Source organism: Syngnathoides biaculeatus, chromosome 4 (genome assembly GCF_019802595.1).
Source record: "Syngnathoides biaculeatus isolate LvHL_M chromosome 4, ASM1980259v1, whole genome shotgun sequence".
Lineage (NCBI taxonomy): Eukaryota > Metazoa > Chordata > Actinopteri > Syngnathiformes > Syngnathidae > Syngnathoides > Syngnathoides biaculeatus.
The window spans coordinates 30,020,068-30,034,263 of record NC_084643.1 but is presented as its reverse complement, the minus strand read 5'-3'; the positions used below and the strand labels follow the sequence as shown (position 1 = coordinate 30,034,263).

Below are 14,196 nucleotides of genomic sequence, written 5' to 3'. Positions count from 1 at the left end.
GCCTCTTTGATTTCCAAATGTAATATTTATAACCTTGATCTATCTATCTATCTATCTATCTATATATATATATATAATATATATATATATATATATATAATTTTGTAAATGACACTAAATGCTGATGTGTTTATGAAACAAAAAGGTCTCATAGACATTGGAATCCTTCAAAGTATTTCAAATAGTTTTTTTCGTATGATGAAGTATGTAATGATACGGCAACTCCCGGTTGCATGGCTACCAAACTTTCAGGGGCCTTCAGGGCACGGATGCAGTATGTTGGAGTTCAGTCACATATTTTGTAATTTTTTCCCGCCGCATCATAAAAATGGAAATATCCATGACTAATGTAAGCATGCGGCCTCAACGCAGACATCTGCTTTCGTACAAAATGAAGGCTTTTTTTTGGAAGGAGCTGCCTATAGTTGTTACCAAAAAATAAAAATAAAAAAGATTATTATACGTACAGATCTGAGATAATCTCACAAAAACCAATATGGACTCTGTTTACTGATCGTGATTCATTTGAGTCTCACACATCAAAATCTCTACATTGACTCTGTAGCAAATCTGCAACATACCCATCAAGCTGCAGACGCTCATAAAATAACATTCATGCCACTCTAGTCTATTTAAGATATGAGCTTTAAATATGAATTACAAACCCAATTCCAACAAAGTTGGAACATTGTGTTAACCCTTAATAATGAACACAAAAAAAAAGAATACAATGATTTGCAAATCATGTTCAATGGAGAATCTGGAACAGTTCTGCCGTGTCACAGCGGAGTTTTTGAGCTCCCTCTGTGAGTTCTTCGTATTTTAATTGAAGCTTTATTGAGGATCAGAGTCGATCAGTCAAACAGAAGTAAGTTTTCACAGCAATGAGAGAGAAAACAAAAGACAAAGCGCAAATTGTAAACCAAATGAAAAAAGTCAATTATTTCACATCTAAAAAGAAAACTTAAATATGGATGCCCAGCTTTTTTTAGAATGGGTTGCAGCCATAAAATTCCAAGTTATTTGCTAAAAATAAAGACGTTTATCAGTTAGAACATTAAATATCTTGATTTTCCAATTATTTTATTCTGTTTTTATTTGTTAAACACAACATCCCAAATTAACTGGAAACGGATTTATATATCGTGTGTACAGTGGAACCTTTAAAGTTGAATAGGATCTGGGATCTTGCACTTCTTTGGATTGGGGTCTCAAATAGTCACCAGATTCAACATTAATACCTTGTTAAGCTTTTATTTTGAAGTTGGCATCAGCGCCTCGACCAGAAGTTTCCGGCATGAGTAATGCCCGCCGGCTGACCTCGAATCCTTTACTGGATGCTGTCCTTACCATCAAATGCGGTTCCCACCATCATCAACACAACACCATTACAAAATAATGTTTAATCTCTAATGTAATATATCCCCCCCCCAAAAAAAAAATTCTATTTATATATTCATATATATAATATATATATATGTTCAACTACATAAATGGTAGAATAAGGTACGAGCTTGCTGGTGTTAGCGGCTGCCTGGGTGCCTGGTGGGCTGGAAACAACCTACAAACTGCTTTCCCAGGCAGATTTAGAGATAAAAATGAATCTGGACACTTACCTTTGATGATGATAGCCTAGCACAGTTGAATTTCCTTCCAATCCATTTTTGAAAAAATTAGGGAATGCGTTTGTTAGTTGCTACTTTAGTAGCAATGTCATGATGTCCCTTTCGTCGGAAACATGTGGCGTCTGTTGAATTCAAATACAGAAAACATGGAAGACTACCAGTGAATAAGTTTTATGCAATGATGTATCGCGGGACCTTATGTACTGTTTTAGGTTTAATACTTAATGGGTTTAAGTAAACTGTAGATAGAGAAGATAGATATTTACAGTATGACCGTGAGCCTTTGCTTACCCTTTAAGAAACAGTTCAACGGTGTAAAACTTAGTTACTGTAATTCCCGGCCTACAGAGCACACCTGGTTACAAGCCTCACCGAGTACATTTGTAAAGGAAATACCACTTGGTACATACATACGCCGCAGCTGTGTAAAAGCTGCAAGTGCCCACATTTAAATCCATATTAAGACACAAGATATTTACAAAGAAAGACGGTACACCGAAAGAGTTTAACGCTAGCACGACGCTAGCGCCGCGCTAACGCTAGTTCTGACGCTAACAGGGCCGGTTAAAATAAAACTTCCTGGTAAATATCACTGAGACACGTCAGTAACACAGCAGCAACACGCTAACACAGTGCTAACAGGGCCGGTAAAAGTCACTTCCTTGGCGCGTATATTCCACCGGTCTCATTCTTACCTTTTCCTCTCGAGTGCCCCCTTGCAGCCGTTAGAAAAAATGCACAAATTCCATCATCACCACATAAATCGCAGGGTTGAAAGCTTGTGAAAAAAGTCGTGGATTGTAGGCCAAAAATTACAGTATATCATTGGCTTACATCTTAAATGTATGAGGTTGAATGTGTTTAAAGCCGAGAATCCTGTACAGACTAACTCTGATATCAAATATTGTAAAAGTAAATGTTTCAAAAAGCCAAAGAAATAGCGAAACCGTATCATGGGTTCCTTGGAGGTTCCACTGTATAAGGTTCATACGGGAAAAGCGTGACCCAAAGTCAGTGCTCAGGGACAACAAAACCTCATTGATGGAAGATTGGAAACGTTGGGAACGATGGGAATAGCTAAGATATACTGTAGAATAGAGAAGATACAGCAGATAGTAGTGTGTAGGAGTCAAAACATCATATCACAATTTTAACTGTCTTTGGAAAAAACATCAAAAGGAATGTCTTCCCTTGATGAAATCACACAAGTTTCCATCCTCATGCCTAAAACAACAGTTGGAGCACAATTGGCTGCCGTTGGTCCATCGCTTGCAATTTTTTTGCCTCTTTTGTTTTTGTTTTTTTGTTCTTTCCTGACCTGCCGTGTTGCACAGCTGAGGCCTCACTTGAGGCGGGCGAGTATGGCTACGCTCAACTTTGAAAACAGATGTCCGGGTGGAGGCTTACATTGACTTGAACCCTTATAGCAACATGATGCTATAAATGTGGAATGCCTGTTGTGTGATAGCCTCAATTTAATGAGGGGGTGTGTGCACACTAATGTGTGTGCGTGTGTGTGTGCGCGCATTCACCTCAAAGCATCCACACGTGCTCTGTGTACAATATTTTCAAAAGTAATTCCCTAAAGCATTACCCTATGGTATCCCAAGTATAAGAAGATAATCAACACATTTAATTCCTCCTTGTGATGCGCAAGTTAAAGAGAAGCCCCCCCGCAATAACTTCCAATCCCCCCCCCCCATCTCACTTTAGATAATCAAGTCCTTGAGATGCATGCCCTTCTTCCACTCAGAGTGTGCACAGATAGCCCGTGAGGACACACAGAGAAAGAGCTTATTCTACGAAGTCAAAGTAGTGAGTATTTGGATGCAAATACAAAACTGTATTGTTAAATGTGAATAGGATCATGTCTGGCATGCATTGTTAAATAAACAAATAGATTGCCAAACGGACAGTCATGTCCTCTGTTTTTGTTTGTATGCAAAAAAAAAAAGAGGGGGGGACTGGTGGAATGTCGCTTTTGAATTTAAATGAATCGCATCAATCACAAGTCATCAGTTACACGTGCACATGAGATCCAATTCAAGAGCTGGATCAAAAAATATGCCTCCATTGATTGATTGATGGATATTGGTCATAGTGGTGTAGAATCATATAATAGCGGTTTCTAAGACAGGTGTTCGAAAACTCACTGCAGTTTTTTTTATTATTATCAGATGTTTCAATATACAGGAGGAATATATTGTCATGGGTTGTCAGAAACTCTTTGCGTAACCAAACAGCACATTTTCTCCAGTTGGTATTGGACTTTGTAATCGCATCATTTACTTTTTTCAATAATTAATTCAACTGAGTGATTAGAACGGTACGAGCACAGACCCCAATGACAACAGTGCCTGGCAAAATTTAAGAAAGTATTACAGCGCCGGCACGGTGCCTCAGATGGAAAGTGTTGGCCTCGCAGTTCTGAGGTCCCGGGTTCAATCCCGGACCCGCCTATGTGGAGTTTGCCTGTTCTCCTCGTACCTGCGTGGGCACTCCGATTTCCTCCCACATCCCAAAAATATGCATTCATTGACGATATCTAAATTTCCCCTAGGTGTGATTGGGAGTGTGGCTGTTTGTGTCGATGTGCCCTGTGATTGGCTGACAACCAGTTCAGGGTGTACCCCGCCTCCTGTCCGTTGACAGCTGGAATAGGCTCCAGCACTCCCCACAACCCTTGTGAGGATAAGCGTCTAAGAAAATGGAAGAAGAAAAAAATTGTATTCAGCGATCTGTTTTTAACAAAACAAGCTTTCAAGTGTTGTCATCCATTACTGTCTAAAAGACATGCAGACTTTTAAATTTGTTAATATCTAGTTAATCAACTGAGCTATGATTTGATTTGATAAATACCATCAATACATTTTTAAAAATTGGAAATCTGTTTCAATTCAATTTATGCAATTATAATTGTTTCACCGATCATGACAAATCCAGCGAAAAAAACTCCTTTTTTTCAACTTTTCTATCTTATTAATTAATTAAGTCCATTAACCAATATTCTCATGAAATAAAACAGTAAATGTGAAGATAAAATTGAGAAATGCATTTTAATTCACGGATTCTAGGAGGAAACTGGGCCAGATTAAAGAACAAAGCAACCCCTACATGGCCCCATGGCCCATACATTGCAGGAGAATGTAACCACACCGCCAGCTGTGTGCGTGTGCATGTGTGTGTCTGTGTGTATTAGAGACGTAGTGGCCCTTTCGAGGGGAACACAATGTACAGACGCATGTTCGCACACACCACATACGTTCCCATTGGTTGCCGCAGACTGACAGCCAACTGGTAACCTGATGACAACACACGTCTTCTTAACCCACATTTGTGCCGCGCACAGCTCGGAGCGTTCCCCCCCCCCCCCCCCAGCCGCCACCTCAAAAAGAATATAAGGAAAGAGAGAAAGGGGGGGGGGCGCCTCATCCCAGGAAATGTTTACAGCCTTGGAGTCGAAGGCTAATCATGAAAACCCAAGTTCCAAAGTGTGTTTCCTAGAAGTGTGGGGCCACGAGGAAAGTGGGCTGGGCTTTGGTTCAGCGCGGAGGCCGTCCTGCCGGGACAGGACAGCACTCTAGCTTACTGCTGTGGTGTATTTAGTCATTTTCAAACTGATTCTTTTATATTCTCAGCCTTCATCCCCCCGACTCCTCTTTATACAAATATTTACTCTAATTATGACTGAGTTAGCATAGGTTAGGTGTGGATCCAACTCCAAGACTCTCACCCCTGCTGTTGCCCCGATTCGCTGTCACGGCCAGTTGCCCAGATCTGGCCAGAAATATTCCGTTGGAAAGGAAAGACGTCCTTATAGTGTGACATAATCCACATTCAACCATTTGGTATCAGAGAAGCCCGACAATGCCAAAAGAAAAAGCCTAGCACATTTGATTTTTGGATATCTTCTATTTAGTTTGACATGACGCCGAAAACTTGACCTGGAACAAAAGAATTAGGTTTTGCAGCGACGCCTCGTCTCCCTTGGTCGCCTGGGTCCAAATAGTATGGATTAACAGATTGCTGGAATAATGTTTACATACGAACATGCGAGCTACATGTTAGTGGTATTAAAATTACATGAACAGAACCTAAACCTCTAAAGAAGAATGAAGTGCCCAAAATTTCCTCTCTCGCATGACCAGGGAACTTTCTATATTTATTTTTTTCAACACAAAACATTGAAGTAATGAAAACTAGCACCGCTTCCTTAAAGGTTGTTGTTGTTGTTGGCGCTATGGTAACAACAGTTTCCAGTAGCGTTGGCCCTTTTTCTAGTTATACTGTACATCCCCCAACAGCTTGATTCGACAAAATTCATCCAATGTCTGTAAAAGATGAGATACGCTGATCTAGTATCATCTGTTGTCTGTGTTCTGACCCACACATGGTAGCATTTCATGGCGCTAGTCTGGCGTCGGGCATCGTGAGAGACCAATTATGATTTGTGATCTGAACCACGCGTTCTTGATACAGGAGGAATCTTGTAAATTAGGCACAAGCGCTTCAAGTTAGCCGCATGCTACTAAAGCAGTAAGAACGTCCCATTCGGTGTGATGTGAACGCATCCCTCAGCCTAAAAAATCTGCGCACACACACTTGAACGTTGTACAACCCCCTTCAGCTCCATGGGGATTTTCTCCCAACGTTACCCCCACCAAAAACCCTCCCACTTGCGCTTGAGTCTTATGTTACAAGTGGCCCAATTGTGAAGTGTCTCAATACTAAAGTGTTGATTTGATGATATGATATCAAATACAAGCACTCTGTCGAAGCGTCTTGCTTTTATAAAAACAATGTTCAATTTTGATTTGACGCGTTCAATTGGTATTAATACAACAATCAGTGTAATACTGTATTGTTGTTTGCAGTGGCGTACAACTGCTTGCTGTAAACGGGCCTCAGTACACGAAACTGGATTTGTACACGGCTGCAATCTAAAATGACAATAATAAACACTTTAAAGGCCCTGTAAAGTGAATTCAGAGATTGCTTTCTAAACCATCATAAATGCAATCATTGATGAACACATTAAAGGGCCACTGTCATGAAATGCATGATTTTTAGTATGTTATTAATGAAAAAAACGGCAGCCGACGTTGACCCATGCGTTTTTTCACCACAAAACATGATTTTGACGTATCCAACTTTTTATAACTTTCACCATGAAAATCCTCTCGAGGGATTTGTTTTCGCGAAGAAGCAGGCAGTGACGTACGAGGCAGGACTGCCCTCAAATGGACTCGTTTGTTTCTATTAGTTTTACCTGCGGGAAGGTAGCTCGTTGTTCCGTCGTGTTAGCCAAAATGCCGGCTCGGTGCATTGGTGGACATTGCTCGAACACTCGGGAGGATGGATTTACCCTTCATAAGTTTCCAAGAAACCCGGTTTGCCATGAAAAATGGATTGCACAGGTGCAAACGATGAGAGCTTTGTGGGTTCCAAATGACCGGTAGGTGTGTATACAGCTACTAAAAAAACAATAGTTGTGGGGGAGGACGTAATCCTTTCAGAGCGTAACAAAAGATCCGGGTCCGTAAGTCAGAGATCCGAAATGTGTCGATGTGCCCGTCGACGCCGTGTTCGCCGATCACGGCTTCGGTCGAGCTTCCGTGTCCCATAGTAGGTGGGCGGACGGGCCAGGCTGGCTCATACATAGTGTCTGGGAGTCTGTTGTTAGTTTGAAGTGATCAACATATCATCTAAATATGGCTCGAAACGATAGGCTAATATTGCCCCGGTCACTTCACTCGGTTGTGAGATGTTCTCTACTTCGAAAAGAGCTTCCGTGTCTGAAGTTGAAGCATGTTCGTCTCCCACAGTAGGTGGCACAGTGTGTCTTTCATGGCGAATGTCCCAGTGTGAAGTCACGGCCAGAAGATGCAGCCAATATGGCGACCACTTGGATGTAGAATGAGACTTCCGCAACTTTGTGCATAGATGACACGCTCTCCGCTCATGTTTATTTTTTCGTATAGACATTGAAGTGAATAATGTTATATGTATTTTTTATTACAATATCTATTTTAGAATGTTTATAGGCATGACACTTGGGCTTTAGGCGTATGTTTTTCTAAATGAATCTCAAAGCCAGTGCGAGTCTGGGCGCCGGGCACGTTTCCAACGTTCAGAGAGCGATGCACGTAAATATTAATGTCACGTCAATGGTCGTTGTTGACATCCTGGTACGTACTCACTTCTTGTATGAGCCACATTCAAGTTTTATGTTGTGGTTATGAGTTAAAAGTAGTGCAGTTTCAGTCTCAAGCCACGTCATGTTGGACCTGCAGGGTGCTAATTTGGGATGAGCCTCTGCTTGCGCAAGACCTGCCCCCACAGCGACGATACTACGGGTCACAACAGCTGACTTTGATTACATTTTTGAAAAAGCAACACAAAGCTATTTCCCGTTACACCTTTACAGGTCACACGTTGTACCGCAGGACGCCATCGTAGCTGCTCACCATACGAGCCCACCGGCCGACAGGTTTCCCAAACAAGCCCCAGGTTCTGGAGCCTGTGACGGTGCATTCGAGTGCAATCCTCATAAAAAAAACCGTGAAACGGAGCAAGTCACAATATTGTGAATAGAGTATGATGGCCCATCAACGTCTGAGGTCCATTCCGATTGGTGGGTTTCGATCACAGGATGTCGTCAATCTGTGTCAACTGTGAAGCCCTCAGGGACTCTTTTGAGAGACTCAAGGGCTAAACAAACAAACTTGATTTGATGTCACACGTACTTCCGGCTAAGCAAACTCTTCGATCTCGTTTGACCAAGGCGGAGTGATTCAGATAAGAAGCAAAATAGCTCAAATGGAAATCCTAACCTGTTGTACTTTGACTGTGTGAAGTTCCAGTTGAAAATAAAATGTTTAGTGAGATGAATTGCTTGATGTTGGCCATTAAACATTCTGAAAATTCAGTAGCGCATATCATTTATATTATGAACACTTGCGACAGAATTGTTAAGTATCTGAATCTCCAGTTTGAGATACTTTAATTTGGACGAGTCCTTAATTCCAGTATATTTTTGTTTTATTCAAGGCACTTGAAATCATCTTTTAACTCGGGAAAATGAAGTTGCAGATAGGTTACTGAAACCAAGACTAGTCAGAATCAAAATGTAGGCATCACAAACTGAAGTTACCATCCATCATCGATTTTCTTAACCGCTTATCCTCACAAGGTATGCGGGGAGTGCTGTAGCCTATCCCAGCTGTCAACGGGCAGGAGGCGGGGTACACTGAACTGGTTGCCAGCTAATCGCAGAGCACGTGGAGACAAACAGCCGCACTCACAATCACACCAATTTTAGAGTGTCCAATTAATGTTGTATGTTTTTGGGATGTGTGAGGAAACCGGAGTGCCCAGAGGAAACCCACGCAGGCACTGGAAGAACATGCAAACTCCACACAGGGAGGGCTGGGATTGAACCCGGGTCCTCTGAACTGTGAGGCCAACACTTTCCAGCTGAGCCACCATGCAGCCCCACTGTATATATCATACCGTATCATCATTCGCAGATTTCTAGAAATGACTTGTACGGATCTGTCATAACAAACAACTCATTGATGGTAAAAGGGACATCATTTGCCTAAAGTGGAATTAGGTTGGAGACAAGTCGCTGAGATTTGATTTGGAAAAAGTGAGTTACAGAAATCCTAGACTAGTTACAAAATGTCTTGAATTAAAATCCCAGCTACTTAAAAAAAAAAATCACCGCAAGCGAGTGAGACATTGGTGATATCTTCATGCTTCATGGTCATATTTAGGTTTTAAATGATAAATCCACTTGCCGTTGACACTACTGTTGATAAACTACTAAACTGTTTGTTGCATTGGTTTTCCATTGTATTTAGTCAATACGAAATTTAAAAATGTTCTGATGTATTTTCCTACAACTCTGGATAAACTGTGTGAAATTGCTCATCTGCGTTGATTTCAAATATTCCAAGTCCTTGTCCTGGTCCATGAAGTCAGCATCGTTCAAGCCTCGCCCCTGTTCCGCCCACGTTGCCCTGTGATTGGCTGTGCCGGCCCGGTCATCACTTCCGGGAATCGACAATTCTCTCAAACCTCGTGTCACGTTTCCCGTGGGCCAATGGGCGTCCGGTTCGGCGATGACGCGGTGGGATTCCGCGAAATTGTTTCTCGGGAGTGCGAGGACACAACAGCAGCAGCGGCGGCAGCGAAGCAGGAAAAACCAGGACGCGTGTGGAGGAACAATGAAAAGCACGCGTTAAATTTGATGTTTTGGAAGCTGGCGGAAGGAGGATTGCCAAAACTGTCCCGAAAGTGTTAACTGGCTCGGCTGGTTTTGTCTTGGTCAGAACGTCCCACTCTTTACGGGACAAGTCACATTGACGCCGACACGTGTGTGGTGGATGATCGTGCACGAAACCTCGCTCTGATCCTCTTCACCGGGAGGGGATTGCTCTTTTTATTAACATTATTTTTGTAACACTTCCACCAGTCACTCCTCCAGCGGTCATCATGTCCGAGGTCTCTGCGGATTTCGTCCCCGCGCGACCTGCACCCGCGGTCCGGACGGATGACTCATTCAAAGAGAACCAAGAGCACCGAACTTTGCTGATGGTGGCGAGAATTCTGTTGGACTTGAACAAATGTCGGCCCGGCGTCGAGGAGAAGCCGGTGGGGGGCGAGAGACGGGCGGACGAGCCGCACGAGTCCGCCGAAAAGAGGCACTGCTGCCCCTTTAGCGGCTGTGGGAAGATGTACGGAAAGTCCTCCCACCTTAAAGCCCACCTAAGGGTGCACACCGGTAAGTCAAATATAATCAATCTTTTTTTTTTTTTTTTACGGAACCGCCCTTTCATCATAACTTTGATTGTGACGTCACTGCAAATATGTATAATGGCGTCACTGCGTCACGATATAAAGGCTTGTGGGTGCGTGTCGTGATACTCGAGAGTGGATCCTCAACAGAAACACACACACAGAAAAAAAATCCATAGCTAATAATAGGAATCGTCGTGCCTGGCTAGCGGAAAGAGGAGGAGAGTCAGAAAACCCCAAGTTGCAAGCACGACGCCAGCTGTGGGTGTGTGCAGGGGCGTTTCTCAACCTTCTGCGGGCTCTGGGCAAGAAACGCCACGGAAGCCGCCGAGGTCTATAATGGGCGTCAATTTTCTGTGGATGTTCAATGTTCCCTGCAAATAGCCAGGTTAGGTCCAAATCGCAGTTACCGATGTCAACTGTCCAGTTGTGGGTACCTCTGGCTCACCAGCAAAATTTTTGGAACTGAGTCCCGGCCATCTTTGAATGAGAACTCCTCTCCATGTGAAAGCCAACAGTGACGTCACAGGGACGAAATGACGTTGCAGATGTCTTAAAATGCGAATTGCAGAGGGGCAGAATGTACCTTTGGAAATGTTCTTTTTGACGACGCAAAAATGAATCACAGACGCCTCGATTAATCTAGCTGTTAATTTAAAAAAGACTTGCCATAGATTTCCGACACGCTGTTTTTGCAACGTCATTGATTTGTCTTTGCTGCGGTGCCAATGTCGGCCGTGTGTCAGGAGCCCCCAAGGGCTGTTGTATTCACATTGCTAAATCGATCCTCGTGTAATCTTCCACCATCCACACTTGTAGACTGAAGTGTGGCGTGGCCTAAACAAGAAAAATAAAGCTTTCGACGCGAAAGTAGCAGCGGGCCACTGCGACATGGACGTCCCCACGCACGTGCTCAAAGACCGGAGCTTACACGCCCGCCCCCCTCCCCTCGTGCCCAGCCTTTACTTCCTAATACGTCACCGCCCCCGCCCCCACACGCCGCTTGTAAACAAGGAAAAACACGTGGTGAGTAGAACACACGTGGGGGAGGAGACCTCGTGGTTTTCTTTTTTTTCAATGCTCATCGCTGTTATCATGACTCATTTGTTCTAAATCAACGTGTTCAGATTTTGTTCCTAGAAAAGACGCGCGCACACACGCGCCTCCCCAAAATGTTGTTTATCCACTGAGACACAGCAAACTGTTTGTACTTTGCCTGCCCGTGAATTGCTTCATCTTTTGTTTTCGTTATTGCACTTTCAAAAACCAATAAACAAGAGAACAAAAACTACTCAGTCATCGGATTCAGTCTGATTTTCTGTCTTGTATATAACATAGCACCACATCCATTTTTAGAACAGGCCTGCGCGTTCTGCATTTTCACCTGATCTAATGCCGGCATCCCGTTTGTTCCTCAGGCGAGCGTCCTTTCGAGTGCACCTGGCCGGCCTGCGGCAAGAAGTTCTCGCGGTCGGACGAGCTGACCCGCCACTACCGCACGCACACAGGCGAGAAGCGCTTCACCTGCCCCCTTTGCGACAAGTGCTTCATGAGGAGCGACCACCTGACCAAGCACGCCCGTCGCCACGCCGGCTTCCATCCCAGCATGCTCCAGGGCGCCAGCGCCGCCAAGAGACGCCGCTGCTCCGTCTCCGCGTCATCGTCCGAGTCCGGAGACCAAAGCCCTCAGGGGATGTAAATGGGGTGGAAGACACACACACACAGACGCGCCTACTCCTGTGTGCCCGCCCTCCTACCTGGGTTGTGGAGGTTTTCTCAGCGTCGAGCTTAAATTCTTGACCAACGCAACACATGTTTTTTTTTCTCAAAATTGTTCATCAGGGTGAATCATTTCTGAATGTCAGTGTGTGTGTGTGTGTGTTTTTAAAGGTTCCATATTTTCACCATTTAAAACGTCTCTAACATGTACTGAGTATCAAAGAAACAATTTCATCAAACCCCGAGTGCCCAGAAAAGGTCTTTCTCATAACTACTTGTGTTTGACCTAGTTTTGTACCCGCTTTGTCCATGTTGGGCTCGGACCGCCTTTCTTCTTCCTGGTTGCCTCTGCGTTGGTGACTCTGCCTCTCGGCAGAAAGACGTGTGAACGTTTCGCATTCGTATTTCACATTTACTGAAGCACCTTCGAGCCATGATGACATCCCAAATACTAGAAAAAGTTGCTTTGGTAAAATATGGGACTTTTAAATAATTCATATAACATCAGGCAGCATGATTAAATAGTGGTTATTCTAGTCTGCCTAGTAGTTCTGAGGTTTTGGGTTCGAATCTTGTGTGAGGGTTTGCATGTTCTCCCTGTTTGTGTGGGTTTCGGTATGCCGGCTCAGCTCGCCCATTCCGAAAACGTGCGTTTTATCTTTATCGGAGACGAGATTGTCCATAAATCAGCAGGGGTAACACTAGAAATCGGATGGCTAATATACTATCCTGATATGCAGAGTTGTCAGACTGAAAGGGAATGAGCGATATAAATATGCATATGTACAGTACAGTCGAGAGGAAAGCTCTATTTAGCTTTTAGTTATTTGAGAGAATTGAGATAATTATCCAGCCAATGACAAAGTGACTTCATGTGATGAAACGCGCAAGTGTAAAAATGCATTCAAAAAATAATTTCACTTGACTTTGACAAGACATGCAAGCGGGTCTTCTCACTTGAGGCCTGTGCCTTCTGGAGGTTGTTTTCCGCCTCCTCGCCGCCGTCAAAATGAATTATTACCATATTCTAATCATCCCGCGGATATTCAGCAATGTAGGGGATAGAAGGCGACTTGTCGCAGACCAACAGTGCCAGCCAGCCAGAAGCTGTCTATGTCGACACACTTCTTGACTTATTTGTCCATACTTAGTAGAGTATTTCGTCAGGGATGTTTCAATGAACCTTTTGCACCTCCTGGTGGTGATGTTGAAGCACAGCAGGTCACCTTTTCTACCTGGCTGGGACTTTTTGATCCTTTCATTCGTTTACTTCCATCTTGTTGCGCGTTCGTTCAGTACACTGTGTTTTTCATGCTCATGGGTTGATGTAATTAATGAGGTCGAAAGGTGGTTATACTCCACTACACGAGCCACAAATATTATTTGTATTTTTTTTTTAACTCTTGCACTGGCTAAGAGTGGAAATGTTTTGTTTCTCTTTTTTCTTCCGTAATTGTGGTATCTGATTCAATGTTGGTGCCTTTCAGGTTGAAGCCCTTATGATTCTACTGCAATGAGGGTCACTGAAGACCCCATATTAATGCTTTAGACATCATGTAATAAGGTTTAAACATTTTAACATTAAACATTCTCTTTCTAATTCTGTACTTTTCTTCAGTCTGACATTCTGCATTCAACATACATACCCTGCTTTAGGTATTACAACTCAATTACCGTAATTTCCAGCCTATAAGCCGCGACTTTTTTTTCACACGCTTTTGGTGATATGGTTAATTTGTGCATTTTTTTCTAAGGGCCACAAGGGGGCACTCGAACAGGAAAGGTAAGAGAGTGAGACTGGTGGAATATGTGTTGAGGAAGTGACTTTTACGGTCCTGCCCTGTTAGCGCCTTTTTTTAACTGGCCCTGTTAGCGCGGCGGCGCTAGTGTTAAACTCTGTGTACCGTCTTTCTTTGTAAATATCTGTGTTTCAATGTCAGGTTCCATGTGGGCACTTGCAGCTTTTACACGGCTGCGGCCTATGTATGTACCAAATAGTATTTCCTTTACAAATGTACTGGGTGAGGCTTATAACCAGGTGCGCTTTGTA

General features: G+C 43.3%; 2 protein-coding genes across 2 annotated transcripts in view; both read left to right on the top strand.

The window, feature by feature from the left end:
* Positions 1-3,538, top strand: part of trpm3 (transient receptor potential cation channel, subfamily M, member 3) — a 69,742-nt gene extending 66,204 nt beyond the window's left edge. Inside the window, exon 25 of the transcript XR_009794520.1 lies at positions 3,339-3,538. The gene's annotated coding sequence lies outside the window, so the exon portion shown is untranslated. The remainder of the gene's footprint in view (positions 1-3,338) is intronic.
* A 6,146-nt stretch (positions 3,539-9,684) lies between these two features.
* klf9 (Kruppel like factor 9) lies at positions 9,685-13,855 on the top strand. The gene is made up of 2 exons (XM_061816835.1): positions 9,685-10,413; positions 11,846-13,855. The coding sequence occupies exons 1-2, from the start codon at positions 10,125-10,127 to the stop codon at positions 12,124-12,126; spliced, it is 570 nt and encodes a 189-aa protein (XP_061672819.1). The 5' UTR covers positions 9,685-10,124; the 3' UTR covers positions 12,127-13,855.
* The last annotated feature ends 341 nt before the right edge of the window (positions 13,856-14,196 follow it).

What these genes read in the sequence shown, in the direction of transcription:
- klf9 (XM_061816835.1), top strand. Translation starts at nt 10,125, where the DNA reads ATGTCCGAGGTCTCTGCGGATTTCGTCCCCGCGCGACCTGCACCCGCG. An exon ending in CCACCTAAGGGTGCACACCG is followed by an intron (nt 10,414 to 11,845) that starts GTAAGTCAAATA and finishes TTTGTTCCTCAG; the next exon opens with GCGAGCGTCCTTTCGAGTGC.